Raw genomic sequence first — 15,682 nt, forward strand, 5'->3', positions numbered from 1 at the left:
TGAGCAACGGGATGTGAGCATTATGTCCTAACTGGTAATGACTCCGATATTCCCTCAAACAATCAGCATTCTTTTACGCTAAACTCTCATTTCGCACCACTCCACTGCTCCATTATAACTCATGATAAGAGTTCGAAACAATCACAATTACAAAACTGAAATGGTTGTTGGTGTGAAGGTTGGCGTGGACAACACTAGTGTCCTGCACAGAGCCCTGACCTATTGGTGCTTTATACTTGTCTCATGTACTTTACAGCACAGTCAAATTCTTTCTTTGCATATCCCATTGATGTTAGGTAACTATGTTTATTTGCTTGTTCAAGTGCCCAAAGAGTGGGAGCTTAGCAATACTGGGGTTTGAACCCCTGACCACTTGCCCAAATTGACTTTTAGGATGAGCTCTAACTCCGATTGCACCCCACTCAACATTAGTACCTGATCTCTTTTAGCTGAACAAACACAAATGCCCACTTTCTGGAGCCTCACAAGAAGGGGGAAGTGTTATTTTAACTGCATCTTGAGGACAATCGTTGGTGGGGTGCAAACTTTTGGCTGCATGGTTTGTTTTTGTTTTGCCTGTTCTTGTTAGTTATGACCTCAAAAGCAAACACTGGTCATCATGATTCATTAAATATCCTTTATATTATTAATATGAAATATAACATGCTCGTGACATTTGGTGTTTTTTTTTTTTTTTGTTCATAGTTCTGTGTCAGTTCATAACAAGGAAGGAGCTGTCGCGTAGCTCGCGCGATTACCGGCGATGGAAAGAATCTTGGAATCGCTGGAACGACTTATTCAAAGGGGTCGTGTAAAGGAAACACAGTAGAGCCTGTTATTTTAGTCATCTTTTCCTGTCCTTCTTTTTTCTCCTTCAAATGGCACACAGCCGAGGCGTTCAAGTTGGTAGGCAGGAATTGTGAAAGATACACTGCCGGATGATGGACGAAAGACATTGAGCATAGCAGTGCTTTCATAAACAGAGCAAAATATATCTAAATGTAGCCTGCGAGAAGTCAGGGAACAAGAGGAAGTACCCTGGTGGCCCCTCATGTTCAGGCATATATTATCCAGAACAAGCTTTCAATGCTTTTTGACCAGGTACCTGGTCATGCAGAACAACCCTCTGAGTGGGCAAACTCTGGTTCTTTTTTACATCAAGGTTTTTACATCAATGCAGTTTCTTCTTCATACCGTGCTGCATGACTTGTTTGGCTTCACGGAGGCATGACGGCTCTGGTCACTTGTTTGCCACTTTTTGGCATCTCCACGTCGACAAAGTAGCAGCGTTTTAAAAGTGGCCCGGAAGGACTCGTTACAGAGAGCATAGCACATGGGGTTGACTGTGCTGTTGACGTAGCACAACCAGTATCCCAGTTGCCACAGCTTTTCGGGGACGCAGTATGAAATGGACGCCAGGACCATGATGTTGTATGGCGTCCATGTGAGGATAAAAGCCAGTAAGATAGCACTCAGCGTCTGTGCGGCTTTCTTTTCCCGGATGATCGTGTTGATTCGCCTTTTGCTTTTGGGCTGCTTTGGGAGGCTCAGGTCCAGCAGCCTGTTCTTTTTTAGCGAAAGATGCCTGGAGGGTTGACCGGATAATGGATCGGCAACATGTGCAGCTAACGCTGGAATTTCCTGCAGCTCCTTGAGCTTAATTACCGCAGGGTTCGATGTCGACGCTGTAGTTGCTTCGCGATCGTGTTTTTGCTCTTCCTCGCTCGTCGATGACGTCCCAGCCTCGTCATCATCCTCGATGTTCCATCTGCTGCTGCTGCAGGCCTCTCTGTAATTGGTTTTGCTTGGTGGTGGCAGAATGGCTGGATTTCCCAAAAACAAAGGAAGTTCCTGCTTTTGTCTTGCTGGAAAGCACCCAACTGATGTTTTCCCAGCAAGCTCTCGAGCCTTTCTTGGATGTGTCTCAGTGGAGCTGCTCAGACTGCTCCGGGTACTGTTGGACCACTTGTTGTCTACTTTTACTGAGCTACTCTGACTACTACCGACAGACCCGACAAACTTGGCCAGTCCTTTTGCTCTATTCTCAATCTCCCAGTAAATTTGCCAGTACAAAATGATCATGATGCTGACTGGGAGGTAAAAAGCCGCTATGGCTGTTCCAACGGTTAATGATGGCACCGTTAGAAATGGGATTGAGCAGTTCACCTTGTCCTCTGGTGTGCCTTGGGAATCAGGCCAAAACAAAATTGCAGGTGCCCAAAGTACAAAAGAAACCACCCATGCTAATGTGATCAGTGCCGCCGCTTTTCTGGGTGTCCGTTTGGCTCGATATGTTAATGGTCTGGTTACGGAAAAGTACCTGTCGAAGCTAATTACTAGGAGGTTCATGACGGAAGCGTTGCTCGCAACATAGTCTAATGCCAACCAGAGATCACATGCCAAATGTCCCAACATCCAGCGACCCATTATGATATTGGCTGTATAGAGGTTCATAGAGACTGTGCCCAAGATCAAATCAGCAATTGCCAAACTCAAGAGATAATAGTTACTAATGGTTCTTAGTTTCCGGTTGAGCCGGAAGGAGACGAGCACTAACAAGTTGCCCACGATGGTGATGAACGACAGTGTTCCTGTCACAAGAACGATTAAGGCCACCTCCCAAGGATGATGACCTCCCAGTGGTCCAAGATCTACCGTCGTGTTGGAGGCCTGGGATTCGCAGGTGTGGCTCATGGTTTTTCCACCATGAAGTTCTTGAGGAAAAGGCTTGTTCGTCAGTAGTGTTTGAGAGTCTAGCATCCGGTGTGGCTGCCTTTCGGAGAATGTGGCGGTTCCTCATTTTTCTGATGAGAACAAGAGAACATAGGTAGGTTTTTAGTTAAGCGCAATAACACGGGGACCTCATAAAAGGTTTATCAAGACCACACTGAAATGAGAGTCCTCTTTGTGCCAGGAATTTTCGTTCACTCTTACACATTTAAAGATCTTGGCAAACTAAATGACAGTACTGGAATTAAACGTGCAAATCAACAGTTCGCTGGCTGCTTGTGAAACCTTCCTTTTATAACCAAGTGTGTTTAATATGTTTTATGTTTACCCAAATTACAAGGGAGGGGGTTTGGCGAAGGGGGCAATACTCTGTTCTACTGCTCAGAAGACTTACGTGGATATTACTATTGACATATGCTTGTTTTGAAGCCTTCGGCACCCAACCCTAAACACGTTATCACCTCGTTCTAGATAAGCCATATTCCATCTGATGGCCACTTCATCAAAACAAGTCCTAAAATGAAACATACTCAATTGTCACTCGTTAAGAACACGAAGCATCCTCCGTTTACCTGCTCTGTTTGATGTACTCAGGGCCGTGTTGACTTGCATTAACCCGGCTACATTTGCTTAAAGATAAGTCGCCTTTTAATTACCTGGTGGGAAATAAGGGTCGCACTTGCACGGTCACGTACGTCAGAAAGCTGTGTCCTCAACCAGGCTAAAAACAGTGACATTAGTGCAAGGATTTAATATTTCAGCCCCTCAGTCAGACCAAAGTGATAGAATCGCACGGCCGATTTTGGACTCATTTCCTAAATTGGAGCGGCGTTTGTTTTTTTCGTTTTTAATTTTTAATTTTTTGTGCTTTACACGCACAAGTGGGTCAGTAAACCCTCCGGCGTGCTCAGTTTATTTAAGCAGAATAGAGTGCGTCTGGGTTGATATTCGGCCGTGATGGTTCATTTGTCTTCCGCGTCGTCAGAGCCGCGTTGTAGCTAATGCCATTTCAAACATTCTCGCATGATTCATCTCGGCCTGTTCTTTTCGGAGACTGGATTAGTCAACCCCAACCCCTCCTCCTCTTAGATACTGTAATATCGATTCCTTTTTTAAATGTATTTTTCTAATTTGATCTCAAACCAGAACCAAACACTACTATGCTTTGTAGTACAGTAGTTACACCAAAATCAGAAGACAGTCTATAAAATAAATCTTACCTTCGTACCCTGAGGCAGAATTTTTGTAGATTTACTACTACCTATTCACAGTATAAATTTATATATATAAATTAAAATCTACATAAACTATAATTGCATTGTCCACACTTACCATTTCCCAAGACTCTTTCAGCCAGTGATGAAAAGTGGAAAAGTAAACCGCTTCCTCGTCCAGCATCATCAGATCTCTGCCACCTTGTTCAGAAATTTCGCTGCACATTCCCTCAATAATTTCAAAACTTTGGGTGTCTTTTAACCCACATCCTGATGAGTTTAACCCTTTGTATAATATCCATGCAGTGGACTGAGTTAAAGGGGGGGAGAAAAGAAAGAACAACCCTGAGGGCACGAGCTTGCTTCAGCTGTGTCCTAACACGCCAGAGGTTCAGAGCTAACTGTCAGAATCAGTGTGGAAGGCGCACACATGCGCCACCGGCGGGAAGCTGGTGATGAGCCGCAGGTGTCTGCTCGGGCCGTGTTTACCCTCTGCAAAAAAAAAAAGGTGGGAGGGAAGAAAGAAGGGTCAAAGTAAGTAAAGACAAAAGGAAGAATGGAAAGGGAAGAAAGAAGGAGTGAAGGAAGGATGGTGAGAAAAAAAAGAAAGCAGTAAAAACAAAAGAATGGAAGGGAAGGACAGACAGAAGGATGGAAGTATAAAACGAAGGACTGTAGAAAGTAAAGACAAAAAGAATGGGTGTAAGGAAAGACAGAAGGATGAAAGGGGAAGAAAGAAGAAAGGGGAAGAAAGATAAAGACATGGAAGGGAAGAAAGAAGGACTGAAGGAAGAACACATAAGGATGGAAAGAAAAAAGGAAAGGCCAAAAGAAAGACTGAAGGGAAGAAAGAAGGCTTTATATTTAAAGCTTTATATTTAGGGGTCCAAGCATCAAAATTGATTCAGACTCAATGTCGAAATTTTTTTTTTATAATTTGTATTAAACAAATCCACACACAAATTTTTTTTTGAGAAATATCGTTATTTTTCAGGTCGTCCTGCTCTGATATCATTTCACCCCTGATGTATAATATCGCGGTGTTTATGACTCCCTGACACACACTGCTGTTTACGCCAGGACGAGCAATAAACGCTAATCACACCTGCTAACCCCCTCAGTGACGTCCAATCACAGCTAATTTCCTCAGGCGCCATGTTGGACTGTGTGCACGTAATTACAGTAAAAAGCGCTCGCTGTATTTGCTCGGCAAACGCCAGCTAGCGAACGACCCTCCAGCTCATATGCGTGTTGTAAAGTTCTCATTTCGCCGAACCCGTCGTAAAACTGTTTTCAATTTCCTCAGGTGCGAACCGGGGAAGATTCTGAGCGAGGAAGAATAGCGGAGTGTGTTTGTTTAAAGGAGGATCCTTCACTTTGGGCCGATGGAAGATAATTAAAGATGGCGGATAATATTAGCTAAACCCGGAATGCTATATATGGCGAACCTGACTTTTCGTGCAATATGTTGGAGACACACATTTAACCTTCACTTGAACCCTACTGAAGACCCTCTGGGATGAATGTGAATGCTGACTGCACCACAGGCCTCCTCATCTCACCTTCATCAGAATCTGACTTTACCATCACCCTTGTGGCTGCAAGAATCTCCACACAAACCTAGTGGAACATCTTCCCAGAAGACTGAAGGTCATTATAACAAAAAAGGGAACTACATGTAAAACGGGACGTTCTTAGGTGTGTGTGTGTGTGTGTGTGTGTGTGTGTGTCAGAGGCCACACAGTGAGTCCTGTTTATGTAATACGATGAGCTTTAGTTTACTGAGGAGGAAGAGGAATGGCTAGTGTGCATGGGCTTGTGTGTGTGTGTGTGTGTGTGTGTGTGTGTGTGTGTGTGTGTGTATATACATAATCATGTTTTGAGACTTTAATACAAGCAAAAGTGAGGCATAGCTGCCCACTCCCCCCCGCCCCCCCCCCCCAAACACACACACACACACACACACACACACACACACACACACACACACACACACACTTGTGTATGGAGCTCCATAACCTTTTTATTCTCACACTATCCATTCCTGGCCTGAAGTGGAAATTTCATGCAACTGCATCCAACAACATTCTATACAATGGTGTCTGGCTGGAAAAGTCAGGTGTCCCAATAGTTTTGCCAAAACAGTGTAAATAATATTCAGGGAAAAGTGAATAGAAAACACAACAGAACACAATAAAAAAAACAAACTAAAAAAAATTGATTATGAAATGATGAAGACTAAAACAAAAATGACTCACACGAGGTCACGCCATCAAAAGAGGTATTTCTGTTTACCTGTAGGGGGCACCAGATGCTTTCTTTTGACTAAAACGCATTGGGAGTGTAGTTTCCAAGATCTACACACTCTTGTGTTCACTTCATCTGCTGCATGGAAGTTTGGAAGTCGCAAATAAATCGATTCAGAATACGTGTTTAAAAGGTCATACATTTATCCTTAGAAGCTGATTCCTAATGAGTGAACCAGACCACGGAGATGAAACGCCCTGAGACAATATGAGGACAAAACCTTGAACGGGACCAGACTCAAAAAGGGAACCCATCTCCATCAGGGTGACACCGAATGTCCACTCATTACAGTTCAGTCATTGTTGAGGTTACAAACTGTTCACAGATGGACGCTGATTATATTAATTACAGATGAAATCCAATGTCATGGTTTAGATGTGATTACTATCCAGATCTATCTATTACTATCCAGAAAAAAACATGATCTCTCTCTCTCTCTCTCTCTCTCTCTCTCTCTCTCTCTCTCTCTCTCTCTCGTTCTAAATGTTTGAGATAGAGAAAGAAGGAAATCATGCTCTTTATTTTATTAGTTTATTAGTAGATTAATGTTGTGGAAGGTCCATGAAACAGAAATCATAATGATGCTGCATTGGGAGTAGTCTATCTATCTATCTATCTATCTATCTATCTATCTATCTATCTATCTATCTATCTATCTATCTATCTATCTATCTATCTATCTATCTATCTATCTATCTATCTATCTATCTAATCTAATCTAATCTAATCTAATCCAACCAACCAACCAACCAACCAAAGTATATCAGTGATCCAGTGGTCAGAACTCTCTGAGATGGTATGAGGAAGAACCCTTGAAAGGAACCAGACTCTTAAGAGAACCTCATCTTCATATGGATGTTTCTGTAATACTGGACTGTAATATTGTTTTGTCCATGAGGATCTAACAGAGACCAAACCATGAACAATAGACGGTGTCCCATAGCGGAAAATAAGAGTCGTTAAGATCTCCCTCACTGTCTGTTTTTCTGGAAAGAGAATGACAGGAAGCCATTTGTGAAAACGGTTCATGTGTTGGGTGTGGAGAATCTCTGGAAAAGAAAGAGAAAAGAAAAGAAAAAAGAGAAAGATTCCCATGCGATAGAAGACAGCTGCAGAAAAACAAAGCACAGACAGACGGAGAGAAGCCTACAGAGAAGAACGTGTCCTCCACGTATTCTCTATTTTACTTTATTATTATTATTATTATTATTATTATTATTATTATTATTATTATTACCCCCCCGCGAGGAGTCACGTGGTTCCCTCGTGCCGCTCTGCAGGTGAAGAGAGACGTGAAGCGCGCGCGCACGGCGTAACGGTCGTCTCTGGCAGGAGGGCTCGAGCCTTCACCTGACAAACCAGGTAAAAAAAAAAACCCAAAAAAATATATATATTTATTTATAAATATGATAAAAATAACTATTTAAAAAGCGATATTTTTGCGACACACATTTCATTCCGTTTATCCGCTTATTTATCGAATAATTTGCTTATTTTTTACTCTTAATTTTTCTGTCACGAATGATGCAAACTTTTAACATTTATAAGTTTCATTATTTTATCTGTATACACTTATGAATGTGTTTCCAAATAAATATTCGTGAACTTATATTTCTATGTAAATTGAAATTTTCTGAAAGGAAGTGTGTTTTTTTTTTAATGGTCAAAACCTTTGAATGTATTTTGTAATAAAAAAACGATTTGTAGAAAATAAATCAAGTTAAAAAGAAATATATTGTTATTAACTTATTAATAGAAAGTGGTTTTATTGTTTTTTTTATTGAATATTTAAATTAGTTTATTATTATTACTCAATTAATGTCATATAATACAAAACTAAGGACTTAATGACTTTCTCTGAGATTCTACAACTAAAATGTTCTGAGAACAAATGTCCAACTTCCAGAATAACAGCATCAAATTAACATAATTCACTTCAGTCCCCAAATTCTGCGAACTACAACACGCAGTAAAACCCTTGTTATCTACAGGGACATGTGATGGAAGTCCAAAAGCCAATTCTGACATATGTGCTTTCTGTCCTCTTCTACATACCCGAGCTTACAGAAGCCAGTGATTGGCTGGCGTCGCTGTGATTGACAGGAGAGCTCCTGATGGGCGTTGAAGTGTTACGCTGGTTGATCTTGCGTTTCTGACGAAAGAGAGTGTTTTTTCTTTTCTTCATATAGAATATTTCAGAATATTTGATATTCCTTAAATTCATCATATTTGACCTTTTCCCCAGATGTTACCATTGATGGATCTCAGGTTGACCCAACTGACATATTTTGCAGCCATAGTTCTAAATCTGACCTACATATTTTTTCATATACTCTCTCCCTCGTTTTCTCTCATTCTAACACACACTTCATTGTGCTCCTGTTTTACAACCCCACAGGGTGCCAGGGTGGAGATCTAAAAAAAAACCTAAATAGTTCTGCACAGATCTTTAGGCATTTCTCAACAGAAATATGCTTCCATTTTCATTCACAGCCCTTATCCACAGCGCCTTACATTTATCCCATTCATTCAGCTATGGGGTTAAGGGCCTTGCTCAGGGGCCCAGGAGTAGCAGCTTGTTGTGGCTGTGATTTGAACTCACAACCTGGAGATCCAAAGCTCCCACCTTCACTGGAGTGTGTTTGAGGACCCGTGCAATGTGAAGGCACACAACGAATCTCATCTTGAGGTGTTTATCTTGCAGTTTCATGAACTCTCAGGATGTGTTTAACTTCTCTTTCTGACTCCGGCCCACAGAGTGACCACGGATTATGGAAGAGAACTCCACCCTTCAATAGCAGAACCGTGTTTGAAAGATTGGTGTGTGTGTCTGAGTGTGTGTGTGTGTGTTTTAATGGTCTGTGGTCAATTATCTTTAAAAACATTAAAGGAATCCCATTATTAATTAAACTAAATTTATTCTAAGGACCATGTGACGCAAATATTGGCACCTTGAATGGACTTCCTGTTTCCCGGGGTATAAGTATAAGAAAACGCTTTCTTTTTTGGATCAGCTCTGACTGAAGGTGTTGCCTCTCTTGAGCTAACTGTTGTCTTTTCTATTTCTCTCAAGCACACCACGATGGAGAAGGTGGTAGGTATAGCAACTGTGCATGCCAACGTTCTTTTTACGTTTTATCCCCAAGTCAACACAGGTTTTGCCCTGTGCCCTGCAACGATCACCAGTCGAGGAGAAAACCTGTGTGTGTGAGTGATCTCCTGAGTGATAGTTGCTCTGCATGCTCGCTTCACTTCACTGCTCCATGCTCATGAATAGCCCTGTGTACACTCACATTCATTACACTCTGAGCTCACTTTAGCGATTACACTCGCCGACACAGCTCCGTCTCTCGCTCAGCTCGGCCACGCTCGAGGACTTTTCCTTTGTGAGTATCCTGATTGAATGCACGGGTAAGGTGAGAGTGGGGTAATGAAAAGGTCTACTGTAGGACATGAGAGGGCTGTTCATTCCCAGCAGACTCCGAACATTACAGTTATTCTCAGTTGCTTTGGCGCGTTTCTCAGATCGGACATAAAATTCTCAAAACCACTTGTTCAACCTTCACATCATGTCGTCACGTGTCATAGAAACAATTTCTCATCACTTTGAACAAATTGAAAAAGCTTTGGCACGTTTGTTTAATTAATTGCATTCAATTGTCTGTTGTTTACGTCATGCGGTTAAAAATATATTAGTCCGGTTCTCACTTGAATATACTTAAACCCCTGAAACATCTCGGCATCAGTTCATTGGATGCGCGAATGATTTAAACCAGACGTTATAATCTATCAAGCTGAGATTTCTATTCTTTTTGTAAATGTGTCTTAATTTGAAGAATTGTGCAGATGAATTTTGAATGTCACCAATGAAGACAAGTGTACGGCATCAAGATCAACCAATGATCAACTCGTTCTCTTAAACAGGTCAAATTTAAATCTCGTTAACCTTCAATTGGTGACAAGCGAAACACAGAATTATCATTTCTGAAAAAAACAGGAAATGATTGAACTCTAGTACAGTAAAAATGTGAATCATGTCCAGACTCTTGGAATCAATATCCCACATACAGTCATGTACATTTGTGCTGTCGAAATTCATACAGTAGAATTTGTGCATTTTCACTCATTGTAATTCAAAACATTGTTTACATCAGGAAACACTGAAACTGTCATACTGACAACGGGAATAAACATTTTGACGATCTTGTTTGTAAACAATTACAAATGGATTTGCAAAAATGATGATGTGGAGGTTCAACAACTTCAAAGTAACTGAGAAAAACTGTACAAAAAACAAAACGGAGATCAGAGAGCATAAAAAACACAATAGGACTTGGGATGTTAGAAGGATGGACAAATGAGGAGCACCGTGAAAGTCAGATCGCTCTGAGACGCCCTGATGAATTGATTTCGGGGGCCAATGTTTCTCTGGGCAATAAACTGTATGTTGCTATTCTCATCCACTGGGTTTGTAAACGTGTTTATTTACTGCCATGAGCATTTTAATGATTTTTTGGCGCATATTTCTTTGTTTTGGCGGCCTGAACCGTGTCCTGAGTGTCGTCGTGAGGCAGGAGAGGAACCTGTTCAAGATCTCCTCCAAGACTGTTTTTGTAGACTTGTAAAAAAACGGGGGATTGGAAAGGGATTCGGACATTTATTTCACAACCCGCATTAATAAAAGTCTAAAAATTCGTCACCAGGGATCTTAGGGACGGGGGGTTGCTGTTGGTAAGATCTGTGAGTCTGTGTTTGGTAAGATCGTCGTTCAGGAAAAAAAAAAAAAGAGACATTGATGCAAAACCGAACTTGGCTTCACTGACCAAATATGAAACTGTTAACCTGAGCCAAAGATCTAACCTGATACACACAGAGAAAGTGTGTGTGTGTGTGTGTGTGTGTGTGTGTGTGTGTGTGTGTGTGTGTGTCAGGTCAGTGTGTAAGGAGGAAAGACAAAGATGGTTTTGTTTCTAGTCTTGTTTACTCTGCATTTCATCATATTTGAATCCTAAGACTGGTTATGTAATAACTCTTAAGTGTGTGTTTTTGTGTGTGTGTGTGTGTGTGTGTGTGTATGTGTGTGTGTGTGTGTGTGTGTGTGTGTGTGTGTGTGTGTGTGTGTGTGTGTGTGTGTGTGTATTTGTTGCTGGTCTCTATGGTTACCCTGCCAATCATCACAAAGTGCTGGTCATGAGCACGGCTATGAATAATTTATTCTCCCCTGCTGTGTGTGTGTGTGTGTGTGTGTGTGTGTGTGTGTGTGTGTGTGTTGACCTTTTTATCTTCTGAAGTGTTCACATTGCTTCAATTAAGCAACCGCCATCAATCTAATAAATATATGCCTTGATGACGACGATGGCGATAAAAACGACAATGATGAATGGTTTCCAGTTGGTGAAGCGTGCCGTAGTGGAACTGCTGATTCAGTGATAAATTCCTTGCCCATCAGTCAGATCATGTTTGCTGGTTGCTCAGAAATGCGACACCATAACGCAATAAAGTCTCAAGAACTAGTGAGCTAGAGTATTCTTACAGATACAGCGAGTATAAAACTTCCTGTATAAGGGATCACTCTGCTCTTAGAAGAAATTGTTTGTTGTATTGCATCTTTGGCCAAACTGTGGCTGTAACTGGGACGTAGTTTCATGAGAGCTTTCTACCTTTTCCACATACATGCTGATTAATGCGTGTTGTGCAACAAATTTTAATATTTGTCTTGGTAAGGCTGAAGCATGCAGGGTTGGATCTTTTCTGGTTGCTGAAGGAGAGAAAAACATACTGGCACGAAATGTATCTTGATGTCATTGCTATCAATGGCCTGGAGTCAAGAGGAAAACATCAGAAATGTTAGGGTTTTTGTGCGCCTGGTGTTGGTTGTAGATCTTCGAGCTGGTGTTAAGTGTGGTAGATCTAAGAGTTGGGGTTGGTTGTTAACTCCAGAGCTGGGGCTGGTTGTTGACCCAAATGCTGGTGTTGATTGTTGACCCTAGAGCTGGTGTTGATTATAAACACCAAAACTTTCACACACACACACACACACACATCATAAACACACACATCACAAGTCATGATCATTATGTCCATGACTAGAAGAGGAGAGGAGAACATGTTACAAAGCTTTTTAAAAAAACGTGCTTGATAACAGACAGCAGGCATAAGGAGGATCCCTCAAGCATAGGAGGAGGTTTACAGCTCTATTAAAATATGAAAATCCAACTCTGGTTTGCATTTTTATCAACTGCAGCTACCAGTATCACGCTTTCCTGAACCTTATTTTCCTCTCAGGTATCCGCAGAAATGAGATTAATAATAGTTATAAAAAAGTTTTATTTTGACTCTAATAGTCATGAACTCCAGAAAGATTGCTAACAAGAGACAAAAAAAGACAAAAACTGCTACAAAAGTGAACTCAGAGGGTGAGACTAATGTGTCCTGGCATGTGAAGGAGTGGGGAAAAGCTGGAGCGAGAGAGGGAAGGAGGGAGGGAGAGAACAGAAGGGTGGAAAGGAAAGGGGAAAAATGCTCTCAGGCGGAGTCATGAGATTTGTTTGGATCTTTTGGATACATGGCGCTCATGGCGATGGGATGAAGGCCACCGCAGACTGTGTGGATTTTTCTGGAATCTACTTTCATTCCTTTTTTTCCCCCCATGTAACCCCATGTCCTCTGTCCTCTCTCTTTTGCTACGGATGAAGTTTTTCTTCTTGGGTTTTCCTTTTTATTTGTTGTTCAAAGAGTGACTCATTCCAGCTGCTCGAATGTTTCAGGATAGAGAGAGAGAGAGAGAGAGAGAGAGAGAGAGAGAGAGAGAGAGAAAGGGGAGCAGCGTAATTGAAATCCACTCATTATAGAGGCTTGGGTGCATTACTCTGTTTTTCCGTCAGGAGAGAGGGAACACGTTCATGTGAGGGGGAGAGAGAGAGAGAGGGAGGGATAGAGTGAGTTTAAGTGTAGAGATGAAGGATTTCTGCAAGTAGAAAAGCTGGTCAGGTTTGACGGTGTGTTTTTCAGAGTGTGTTGGGTAGAGAATTTTAAAGGAAGAGCCGTCTGTAAGGAGATGCACACACTCGCTGAGGTGCTGCTGACCGTCTGTCAAACAAACTCGCAGGATTAACAAGCAAGGACTGGTGTGAAAAAACGAAGGATTACTGAAAGAGAGAGGCAAAAGAAGAGAAGAATGAGGTACATTGGCAGGGTAAGACAAGTGTTTCTGTCTTTCTTTCTGCGTGTGTGTGTGTGTGTGTGTGTGTGTGTGTGTGCGCAGGGGGGTATTTAGTCGTTTGTTGGGGACAAATATTTTGATATTTTATATTTTTCATATTTACTACCCCTAGTTTAAAATTAAATTGGTTTATTAAGTATTATGAGGTTAAGACTAACATTAAATGAGTTAAATTTAAGGATATGACGTTGGGATTAAGATTCATGGGTTTAGGGTTAATCATAATAAATGTAAGATTGGGTTAGGATTGAGATTAGGATTAGGTTTACTGTGGTTAGGTTTGAGATTAGGATTAGGTTTACTGTGGTTAGGATTGAGATTAGGATCAGGGTTACTGTGGTTAGGATTGAGATTAAGTTTAGGTTTACTGTGGTTAGGATTGAGATTAGGATGAGGGTTACTGTGGTTAGGATTGAGATTAAGTTTAGGTTTACTGTGGTTAGGATTGAGATTAGGATTAGGTTTACTGTGGTTAGGATTGATATTAGGATTAGGTTTACTGTGGTTAGGATTGAGATTAAGTTTAGGGTTACTGTGGTTAGGATTGAGATTAGGATCAGGGTTAGTATGGTTAGGATTGAGATTAAGATTAGGTTTACTGTGGTTAGGATTGAGATAAAATTTAGGGTTACTGTGGTTAGGATTGAGATTAGGATCAGGGTTAGTATGGTTAGGATTGAGATTAAGTTCAGGGTTACTGTGGTTAAGATTGATTTCAGGATCAGGGTTAGTATGGTTAGGATTGAGATTAAGATTAGGTTTACTGTGGTTAGGATTGAGATTAAGATTAGGTTTACTGTGGTTAGGATTGAGATTAAGTTTAGGGTTACTGTAGTTAGGATTGAGATTAAGTTTAGGGTTACTGTGACATTAAGTTTAGGATTACTGAGATTATGATTAGTGTTGTACTGAGGGTTAAGGTTAGTGTGTGTGTGTGTGTGTGTGTGTGTGTGTGTGTGTGTGTGTCTGTGTGTGTGTGTCCGTGCGTGCGTGCGCTCGAGCGTCTGAACCAGCATCTGCACTGCAGGCTTTAGCCGTTGCTCCATTACCCTTTTGTACTGTCTGGAGATGATTTCAGGATTCTTTCATAATCTCAAGCAGTAAATTCTTTCCCACAATCCCAGTCAGTGTGCAGGAGGCAGTCGGGTTTGGTGTAAGGGCGCAGGACACAGTGCCCTCATCAGGGCTGTGAAGCAGAAAGAAAGACCCTTATATGGGAAAGCCAAAAGGCTTCTAAAAGCAGAAAGGCCCATGTCCAAATTCTCTCAAAACAGCATGAGTAACAGGATTTGTAGATGATATGTGTGTATTAAGATCACATGGTAATGCAGTCACAAAGAAAAATAATGCAGGATGAAGACTGTGGTAAGTGGTTAGGGCTAGAGCTGCTTTAGTTTTCATCTCGAAACTGTGACTGATTACAATAAATACATTTTAAACTAGTTAATATAAAGAAACTCTTATGATTGAACACAAATTAGTTTGAGGTTAATAGAGTAAATGCTTTATGGTGACACAAGGGCTGATATTCAGATTGACACACAGCCACATTAAACCTCCCCGAGGAATTAAAGAGTGCTGTTGGATTCTCCAAGCTGATTGGTCAGTAGCTGCTGGTCCATATTCTATAACAGCAGCTCTAGCAGGTTTCTGCTGCAAGTGCTTTATTTACATTATTATTACTCACACTGACACTGCGTTGCATAAATCCTCTGAAATAACAACCATTTTGAGATGTTATCTTAGAGTTCAGAACCTTCTTTCAAACAGCTGACGTTCCTCTCGCGAGTCTAAACACAAATCGAGTGTTTCTCCACAGCGCTCGGTTGTAAAAAGTGCTTCCATATGTACACTGTACAAAACCAGATGTTAAAGTGATGCCGATTTGCCACGCGTTGGTTCCTACCTGGAAAAATCCATCGTGCTGGAATAACAGTGCAGATGTGAGCGCTAAATCTACCAGGGCCTTCAGAGAAACGCTGTAGCTGTAAATCTAGCACAGGATGCACAAGACGTTACTGCTCTATTTAGCGTTCTTGCACTTTGCTAACAAGTTAGAACTGATACTTAGCGCCATAACGACTTTTTTAAGTCATAATGAGATTGTTTTTTTATATATATATTTATTAGATTTTTTATTTATTTATGAGAAGTCATCAATTAAATGGTCTAAGAGCCTTTTTATGCAAACACAGTGGACGTTGTGAAA

The 15,682-nt window shown here is 41.2% G+C and overlaps 2 protein-coding genes across 4 annotated transcripts in view; one reads left to right on the forward strand and one right to left on the reverse strand.

Moving 5' to 3' along the window:
- Nucleotides 1-710: 710 nt before the first annotated feature.
- On the reverse strand, nt 711-6,621 carry chrm1b (cholinergic receptor, muscarinic 1b). 2 transcript variants are annotated; one of them, XM_083530829.1, is made up of 4 exons: nt 5,925-6,621; nt 5,813-5,864; nt 4,063-5,588; nt 711-2,804 (listed from the first exon to the last, which is right to left on the reverse strand). In XM_083530829.1, the coding sequence occupies exon 4, from the start codon at nt 2,758-2,760 to the stop codon at nt 1,189-1,191; it is 1,572 nt and encodes a 523-aa protein (XP_083386955.1). In that variant the 5' UTR covers nt 2,761-2,804; nt 4,063-5,588; nt 5,813-5,864; nt 5,925-6,621; the 3' UTR covers nt 711-1,188. The 2 variants fall into 2 exon arrangements, with proteins under 2 accessions (XP_083386955.1, XP_083386954.1); XM_083530828.1 differs by having other exon boundaries at nt 711-5,588; nt 5,919-6,621.
- Nucleotides 6,622-7,244: 623 nt separating this feature from the next.
- The window catches only part of myo1ca (myosin Ic, paralog a), a 28,170-nt gene continuing 19,732 nt past the window's right edge, over nt 7,245-15,682 (forward strand). Inside the window, exon 1 of one of the 2 annotated variants that reach the window (XM_083530797.1) lies at nt 7,245-7,613. Coding sequence is in view for 1 of the 2 variants with exons in the window: in XM_083530796.1 (XP_083386922.1) it covers nt 13,429-13,446 (18 nt within the window). In the remaining variant the exon portion in view is untranslated. Of the gene's footprint in view, nt 7,614-12,672; nt 13,447-15,682 lie in introns of those variants that run through there. The other variant, XM_083530796.1, reaches the window with a different exon arrangement.

The sequence above is a fragment of the Silurus aristotelis genome, assembly GCF_946808225.1.
Source record: "Silurus aristotelis genome assembly, chromosome: 26".
NCBI classification, from domain to species: domain Eukaryota; kingdom Metazoa; phylum Chordata; class Actinopteri; order Siluriformes; family Siluridae; genus Silurus; species Silurus aristotelis.

Bases quoted from the DNA above. Each gene is read 5' to 3' on its own strand.
- chrm1b (XM_083530829.1), bottom strand. From the start codon at position 2,760: ATGCTAGACTCTCAAACACTACTGACGAACAAGCCTTTTCCTCAAGAA.